Below are 10,000 nucleotides of genomic sequence, written 5' to 3' on the forward strand. Positions count from 1 at the left end.
TTTTTTTTTTTTTTTTTTTGGGGGAAACTTTTGGCCCCTTGTGTGCAGCCCTTGGCCTCAGTGTGATCTCCCATGTGCAGCTCACTCATCTCTGAGCACCTGTCCAGGAGGGACCCTCTGGATCCTATCACAGGAGGACGTAGTCCCTGATCTTTCCCCACTACCACTACTACTACTACTACTACTACTACTACTACCACTATCATCATCATTACTGCTGGGAGTCGCTGGATTCACATGGACGAGATGCTGCTCAGAGCTCTTCTGGTTGGGGTCTTCCTCAGCGCCCTGCTGCTGCCTCCTGCCTCAGCCTGTGGACCAGGCAGGGGGATTGGCAAGAGGAGACACCCCAAAAAGCTGACCCCACTAGCCTATAAGCAGTTTATCCCTAATGTGGCAGAGAAGACCCTGGGGGCCAGTGGAAGATATGAAGGAAAGATCACTAGGAACTCGGAGAGGTTTAAGGAGCTCACCCCAAATTATAACTCTGACATCTTATTCAAAGACGAGGAGAAGACAGCAGCAGACAGGCTCATGACCCAGGTACAAACCTTATCTATCTATCTATATCTATATCTATATATCTATCTATCTATCTATCTATCTATATCTATATATCTATCTATCTTTCTATCTATCTATATATATATATATATATATATATATATATATATACTACTTCCTATCCCCAACCAGGGTGCCTCCAGCTGTGGCCAAACTACAACTCCCAGCATGCCCGGACAGCCTTCGGCTGTCCGGGCATGCTGGGAGTTGTAGTTTGGCCACAGCTGGAGGCCCCCTGGTTGGGAAACACTGGTGTAGCCAGATGTAACTTGTGAATGCAACATGTTCCCCAGCCCCATACATTGCAGGGATCCACCATATGAATTGATACATTGTATCCATATCAATACTATCACCCAGCCCAGTACATGAGAATGGACTTTGTTCTAGATGTAACTGTTTCATTTGATGTCAATGACCTGGACACCTAGAACCAGAATCTGATACATTGTATATCCAGCAATACTGTATTGTGCTGAGCCCTTCCTGACACATACAATGACAGACACTGACCCCCTGGATGAGGCTACTTTAGTCTTTAGTGGCCAGTTATCCCCTCACAATAGCCGGCACAATCTTAATCGACCGCCTGCTCCTTTAAATCTGACTCCAGCATTATATTCAGCATTGGCCATCGGAGCGTGAACATATCGATATGTATTTAAGGATGCCCGGTGCCATCCTCCCCTACCTTCCCTACATGACATCATCCCCTCCCCCATCAGGTGTTGGACATGGATAGGTTTTCAGAAAGGAGTAGTTGGAGATTTAACCCCCATAAGCGCCGGGATTTTCTTGGGTAGCAGGAGGGGTATACAGAGGTCAGAGGGGGTTGCCTAATGTTTATGGGATGGATGGATGGATAAAGAAATATATTTCCATGTAGAGGTCGATGACAGATACATCTAGATATATTGAGATAAAGTGATCTAGATAAAGAGATCAATGACAGATAAGTCTAGATAAATATTTGTACGTAGATAGCTGATAGATAGATAGATTGTAGATAGATAGATAGATAGATAGATTATAGATAGCTAGATAAATAGATAGATAGATTGTAGATAGATAGATAGATTACAGATAGATAGATGATAGATAGATAGATAGATAGATAGATAGATAGATAGATAGATAGATAGATAGATAGATAGATGAATAGATAGATAGATAATTGATAGATAGATAGATTATAGATAGATAGATATGAGATATAGATAGATAGATAGATAGATAGATAGGAGATAGATAGATATGAGATATAGATAGATATATAGATGATTGATAGATAGATAGATATGAGATAGATAGATAGATAGATAGATAGATAGATAGATATGAGATAGATAGGAGATAGACAGATAGATAGATATGATATAGATAGATAGATAGATAGATAGATAGATAGATAGATAGATATGAGGTAGATATAGAGACAGATATGAGATAGATAGGAGATAGATATATATGATATAGATAGATAGATAGATAGATAGATAGATAGATACGAGATAGATATAGAGATAGATATGATATAGATAGATATGATATGAGATAGATAGATAGATAGATAGATATGATATGATATAGATAGATATGATATAGATAGATAGATATGAGATAGATATAGAGATAGATATGAGATAGATATATAGATATGATATGAAATAGATAGATAGATATAGATAGATAGATAGATAGATAGATATAGATAGATAGATAGATTGATAGCTCTAGATATATACAAAAAGATATATCTAGGAATGTAGAAATAGATAGATTAGATAGATGCATTATCTTCTGAGGATTTCTCATCTATGTGACTGCTCCCCATGGAATCTCTGAGCTGCCACCTTAAATTTCCCTGTCCCTTAGGAACTGACTGGCAGATGAATTGAATGAGCACAGACCAGACAGCCGGGCTTGGGGGTCACCCTTCTTAACCCCTGTCCTGCCAGTGCCACAGGGATAAGCAGCAGCAGCTTTTTTCTTAGATATGTATCCGCATCTGTTGATAAATATACAGTATCTTATATATAGGTGTAGATACAGAAGACAATGTTCTGCAGATATATAGATATTCTATTATCCACTGCAGGGAGTGTTAGGAGTCTGAGCACTGAGCCCGATCACATCTCCAGCTCCACTTACTCAGCATTGTATCGATCGCATCGGCTTGTGTTACTGTGTGACTGAGGACTGCACGGAAAGGGCCAATGTGTGGAGCCAGGGGAGAGGAGACTGCAGGGGAAGAGGGAGGGAAGATGGATGGATGGATGGATGGATGGAGAGAGAGATAAATAGATAATGGATGGATAGAGAGAGAGAGAGATAGATATGAGATAGATAGATAGATAGATAGATAGATAGATAGATATGAGATAGATAGATATGAGATAGATAGATAGATAGATAGATGATAGATAGATAGATAGATAGATAGATATGAGATAGATAGATATGAGATAGATAGATAGATAGATAGATAGATAGATAGATATGAGATAGATAAATAGATATGAGATAGATAGATTGATAGATAGATATTAGATAGATAGATATTAGATAGATAGATAGATAGATAGATAAATAGATATGAGATAGATAGATATGAGATAGATAGATATGAGATAGATATGAGATAGATATGAGATAGATAGGTAAATATGAGAGAGATAGATAGATAGATAGATAGATAGATAGATAGATAGATCTGGATAGATAGATAGATAGTTACTTCAAAAGAGTCGCAGCACACCCAAACAGCATAAGGTGCAAAAAAAACTGCGCTTTATTGGCCCATGTAGTTAGACATTTCGGTGGTATCACATGATCTTTATCAAGCATCGATGGACACGGTCTGCGACTGGGACCACAGTCATCGCTTGCACCCCTATCTACGACCTGCGACCTGCTGAGGTTGTGCTGCCTATCTTGTAGTTGTAGATAGATAGATAGATAGATAGATAGATAATGGATAGACAGACAGACAGATAGATATATATGAGATAGATAGACAACAGATCGATAGATAGATAATATATAGTTAATAGATTGATAGACAACAGATAGATAATGGATAGATAGATAGACAGACAGAGAGACAGATAGATAGATAAATAAATAGATAGATGTTTATAAGATGGATAGATAGAGGATAGAGAGATAGATAGATATTTTCTCATAATAGAGAAGGAAAAGTAACTTTATTTGGTCAAACACTTTAGTGATACAACGTTTCGGCTCCCGGTTGCAGCCTCTCTGGGGTGTTGGATGGAATAAAGTGACTTGTTTTCTCCTCCCCATCCTGGAGTGTTGCAGGTGCTGGATACCATAGCCTGTGCCCGGGACTGACCTACCTGCTTGTACTGCTCTACGTGGACTTTTTTTCTTTTCTGTTAATACATATTTACCTAAAACAATCTAAATAGAACATGCAAAGCCCCCGAGTGAGGCGGGATAGCTCCAGCACGTGTCTCAGCTTCTGCCCCCAGACATGGCTGCACCCACTAGTGCCCTTTCTGCAGGGTGGGTGCCCACTTCTCCACTCAGGTGCCCCTGTGCCCCTCTCACCGCCTGAGCTGTCAGTATGTGAACTCCTGACCTTCTGAAGAAGTCTCCATCCCTCCCAGCACTGCTCTAGATAGGGATGATGCCAACAGTCTCTATTCCCCCAGTGGCACCACAGCAGTGCCCACTTATTGCACCCATGTAAAGAGGCCAATAATGTCTTGTTCAGGGAATTTCTTGACAGGTGCCCAGACCCGCCTCACCAGTCTATCTAGTATGTGAAGATTTCTTTTCTTCTGCTTCACTCAATGGCTCTCTTACACTTTCAGAATGTTTGTTTAATGCTTTAGTTACTAGTTAATATTAACTGAAGTGGGAGAGACAGGTCTGAGAGAGACAGAGGCCGGGCAGGGGATGATGGGAGGAAGCTGCAGCTGACTACAGTACTGCTGTGTGTGCTCTATAATGTCCTCTGCAGGAAGCTTCTGCCAACAATACATTTCTATGAATAAAGTGACAACCAGGTGCTAAGCAGACACCTAGGTGCACAGAGCCGACCTGGAATGTGAGGGGATCAGCCCCTGGTATTCTGGAAGCCCACCAGGTTGTTTACCCTAACAGGTAACTGCTAAGTGTTTCCCATTTGTGAAGAGATTAAGGAGCTGGCAGGAAGATCGTGTTGTACAACACAAAGCCTTAGGTCTGGCTGCCCTGCTGAGCTTCACTTTGGCTGAACAGAATTGGGGCTGATTTGTGGCACACGACCCATGAATAGTGTAATCTCCACGGTCATGACTGTGACAATACAACTGGAGCTGGCACACACACAAAAAAGGACCAGGGCTCTGCTCTAACCCATTTACCCAGGGTCTGTCTGTGGGGCATCAGAAATCATGGCCCTGCCAATGTGGAATGAAGGAGGACATGCTTCTGTAAATACAGTCTGGAAGGATTTGCCATGTGGATAGCCCAGACATGCACTTAGTGTGCAGAAAAGACCACAATACACATCATCTACATCAGTGTTCTCCAAGTTGTGGGTCTCCAGCTGTTGCAAAACTACAACATCCAGCATGCCCTGACAGCCGAAGGCTGTCAGGGCATGCTGGGTGTTGTAGTTTTGCAACAGCTGGAGACCCACAAGTTGTATTGTAGTTATTATGGATTATCCCAATACGACTTGTGGCTCTCAGTTGTTGCATAACTACAACACCCACTATTGCAACAGTATATGGTGTGTACATCACAGTGCCAACTTTGATTGTATTCACAAAAAATGTATGCAGCATTACAATAGGAATAGCAGTAGAATACAGGAATACCATACCGAAGGCTGTCAGGGCATGCTGGGTGTTGTAGTTTTGCAACAGCTGGAGACCCACAAGTTGTATTGTAGTTATTATGGATTATCCCAATACGACTTGTGGCTCTCAGTTGTTGCATAACTACAACACCCACTATTGCAACAGTATATGGTGTGTACATCACAGTGCCAACTTTGATTGTATTCACAAAAAATGTATGCAGCATTACAATAGGAATAGCAGTAGAATACAGGAATACCATACCGAAGGCTGTCAGGGCATGCTGGGTGTTGTAGTTTTGCAACAGCTGGAGACCCACAAGTTGTATTGTAGTTATTATGGATTATCCCAATACGACTTGTGGCTCTCAGTTGTTGCATAACTACAACACCCACTATTGCAACAGTATATGGTGTGTACATCACAGTGCCAACTTTGATTGTATTCACAAAAAATGTATGCAGCATTACAATAGGAATAGCAGTAGAATACAGGAATACCATACCGAAGGCTGTCAGGGCATGCTGGGTGTTGTAGTTTTGCAACAGCTGGAGACCCACAAGTTGTATTGTAGTTATTATGGATTATCCCAATACGACTTGTGGCTCTCAGTTGTTGCATAACTACAACACCCACTATTGCAACAGTATATGGTGTGTACATCACAGTGCCAACTTTGATTGTATTCACAAAAAATGTATGCAGCATTACAATAGGAATAGCAGTAGAATACAGGAATACCATACCGAAGGCTGTCAGGGCATGCTGGGTGTTGTAGTTTTGCAACAGCTGGAGAGCCACAAGTTGTATTGTAGTTATGATGGATACAAAGAGAGTTACACACCCTATCACAATACAACTTGTGGCTCTCAGTTGTTGCATAACTACAACACCCACTAGTATATGGTGTGTACATCACAGTGCCCTATTTGACTGTGTCCCCCAAAAATAGATGCAGCATTACAATAGGAATAGCAGTAGAATATAGGAATACCCAAACACACATCCCCACTGGGTAAGTCTAGGCTAGATGTGATGCAAAAGTAAAAAAATAAAAATAAAAAAAATACATCTCAAACCTGTGTAAGGCCAAGTTTCCACTACATCAGTGTTCTCCAAGTTGTGGGTCTCCAGCTGTTGCAAAACTACAACACCCAGCATGCCCTGACAGCCTACGGCTGTCAGGGCATGCTGGGTGTTGTAGTTTTGCAACAGCTGGAGACCCACAAGTTGTATTGTAGTTATTAATGATACAAAGTGACCTACACACCCTATCACAATACAACTTGTGGCTCTCAGTTGTTGCATAACTACAACACCCACTATTACAACAGTATATGGTGTATACATCACAGTGCCAACTTTGTATCTACAAAAAATAGATGCAGCATTACAATAGGAATAGCAGTAGAATATAGGAATACCATACCGAAGGCTGTCAGGGCATGCTGGGTGTTGTAGTTTTGCAACAGCTGGAGAGCCGCAAGTTGTATTGTAGTTATGATGGATACAAAGTGACCCACACACCCTATCACAATACAACTTGTGGCTCTCAGTTGTTGCATAACTACAACACCCACTATTACAACAGTATATGGTGTATACATCACAGTGCCAACTTTGTATCTACAAAAAATAGATGCAGCATTACAATAGGAATAGCAGTAGAATATAGGAATACCCAAACACACATCCCCACTAGGTAAGTCTAGGCTAGATGTGATGCAAAAGTAAAAAAAAAAAATAATAATTTAATTTAAAAAAAATACATCTCAAATCTGTGTAAGGCCAAGTTTCCACTGCAGTTTTTGAGCCAAAACCAGAAGTGAATTCAAAAGGAATAGGACATATAAAGGAAGGACTTACACTTCTCCTCCCTTATGGATCCACTTCTGACTTTGGCTCAAAAACTGCAGTGGCAGAATTCCAAAAACTGCCAGAAAAAGTTGTGGAAACTTAGCCTAACTCTGAATTTTAGGACAGTGTTAAGTTATAAATACGATTTATTACCTCCAAATGATAGGGGATGAGTTAAAGTTTGGATCATGCACAGGAATACATCCTGTGACATATATATATATATATATATATATATATATATATATATATATATATATATATATATATATTAGGACCATAAAAGTATTCTTGTTCATGTGAATAGATGCATCTCAGGTTATGGTCTTCCAGTTATAGGTGTGTATTAAAAGGGATTTTATAGAAATGTATCCATCTGGAGTGTCTGTTGCACTGGGTGGACTACATGTCCCAGCATTCACTGTCAGTTCTTTGGCAGAAGCAGCTGGACATATTTATTAATACTGGGCTAGAATATTACAAGGAGATACATCACTATACCTCCCCCTTTTTACCTGAATGGGTGTTTCTAAATATTTACAAATATAAAGGATATGACCAGGGTTATCACTGGCTATCCTATCCACTATCATGAATCATGCAGGTTTCTGTTTGCAGTCCTGCCCCTGTCATTTATATTGCCTTTAGTCTTTTTGGCATAAATCCTTAAAAAAAAAAAAAAGACTTGTGTGACCTGTAGAAAAGAGATGGAGGGTAATAGGGAAAACAAATGTATTGATGTCATACAACTGAGGGAGAATAGTGACATTCAAGATAAATAATGTTTGTTCACTCCCTGTCTTAAAGTACAAGTCACCTGTTATTTTAACATTGTTATCTCCTCAGCCCCTGCCCTATCTGGTTTACAATTCCCAGCATGTTTTCTTCGCTGGCCAAGAAGTTTTTGTTTTTTTCTAAAGTAGTGATCTCTATAGATGTTTGGAAGTGAGTGTGTCTGAGGCACTTTACAAGCTAGAAATACCTCCTGCACTAAGAAGCCTAGTGAGTGATCTGCAAGGAGAGGTCTTGTCCAGCAGATAATGGTGTGTCAGGGCATTGAGGGACTTTTCAACAAGGAATTAATGGGAAAAGGATCCAACAGACTTTCCGGTGTATAAATCCTGGGGTCCCATTTAAAGGCCTGACAAGCATTTGTCTTCTGGGACAGGTTTCATAGGGTTAAAGTCCATCATTGCATTAGTGTAAGGTGGCATGGTGACTGAGTGACGTCTTTAGATCCCGAAACACTTTTCCTCGGTTCCTTTAACATTCCCAGGCCCTTTTGGGTTGTTTTAGTGTTTTTTGTTTGTTTGCCAGAATGGATGTCAGGGAGAGAGTAAGGCCAGGTAAACCATGATGGAGAAGACAAGCTAGGATGGGGCAGGGAGGTGGACAGACAGGGGGCAGGGGCTGAAATGAAGAAAAAGGGGCACTTCCCATAATTATTAATATAAATGTCCACATAATGATGCCAGCACTGCCCAGGGCACTTTTCAGGGTGCGTTCAAACTGAGCAAAGGAATAGGAATTCACGCTGAAAAATTTACGTGCCGAAAAAAGAATTTTAATTTTGCGCAAAGTTCGCGCAGAATTTGTACGGAATTGCACATGGAAATGGGGGAGAAAGAAGTGAAAGGTTTTTCAGCCATTTCTGCATGAATTCTGCGCAAATTCCGTGCAAATTTTGCACGAAAATGATGTCGGGCGGATTTTTTTTTTTTTTTACCATTGACTTCTATTGATTTCTGCTAGCGGATTCCGCTTGAAGAATGAACATAAGCGGAACGGAATTCATCGTCGGAATTCCGCTAGCAGAATTTTCGCAGTGTGAACAGGACAGCGGAAATAACATTAAAGTCAATGGGCAGAGGAGATGGGCATTCATTTGGAGCGGAGAATTCAAGAGGAATTACTCGAGTAAATTCCTCTTGAATTACTCCATGTGAATGCTCCCTAAGGCTAGGTTTCCACTTGTTTTTGTTTTTTTCTGGGAGTTTTTTTGGAGAACTGCCACTGCAGTTTTTGAGCCAAAGTCAGAAGTGGATCCATAAGGCTAAGTTTCCACTTGGGTTTTTTCCTGGCAGTTTTTGGATATCTGCCACTGCAGTTTTTGAGCCAAAGCCAGAAATGTATTCAAAAGGAATAGGACATATAAAGGAAGGACTTACACTTCTCCTCCCTTATGGATCCACTTCTGACGTAGGCTCAAAAACTGCAGTGGCAGGATTCCAAAAACTGCCAGAAAAAAACTCCAAGTGGGAACTTAGCCTTAAGAGTAACATCAAAAGGGGCAGGGGCTCAAGCCCCCTTTCTGGTCAACCTGTGCATTGTCCCTGATGGGCTGGATGAGAGGAGATCCTGCCTGAAGACTTCATCTCTTGTGGTTCTTTTGTGGTTGATGTCAGATGGAATGGAAACATGATAAATCAATTTGTGTTTATTTGGGATCAAACCTCAAGGGAACCGTGTATCCACATGTGTTGTGGGCAATGACTCCTGCAATGTGTTATGCAATGCTTAAAGAGGCAATAAGGAAGTTTGACATTCATAGGGAAGCAGTGGATGACCTGAAAGAACATGGCTACTTAAGTTAAATACATGTCCCGACTAAATAGCTAGATCAGTGTTTCCCAACCAGAGGGCCTCCTGCTGTTGCAAAACTACAACTCGCAGCATACTCGGAGATGTAGTTTTGCAACAGCAGGAGGCCCCCTGGTTGGGAAACACTGATCTAGATAGAGTTCATTGTGATCCAGCATGCACTA

The 10,000-nt window shown here is 40.8% G+C and overlaps 1 protein-coding gene across 1 annotated transcript in view; it reads left to right on the forward strand.

Annotated features, from left to right (window-relative positions):
- Positions 1 to 28: 28 nt before the first annotated feature.
- Positions 29 to 10,000, forward strand: part of SHH (sonic hedgehog signaling molecule) — an 81,498-nt gene continuing 71,526 nt past the window's right edge. Inside the window, exon 1 of the mRNA XM_056522961.1 lies at positions 29 to 543. Coding sequence (XP_056378936.1) covers positions 238 to 543 — 306 coding nt within the window. The 5' untranslated portion in view covers positions 29 to 237. The remainder of the gene's footprint in view (positions 544 to 10,000) is intronic.

The sequence above is a fragment of the Hyla sarda genome, chromosome 5 (genome assembly GCF_029499605.1).
Source record: "Hyla sarda isolate aHylSar1 chromosome 5, aHylSar1.hap1, whole genome shotgun sequence".
Lineage (NCBI taxonomy): Eukaryota > Metazoa > Chordata > Amphibia > Anura > Hylidae > Hyla > Hyla sarda.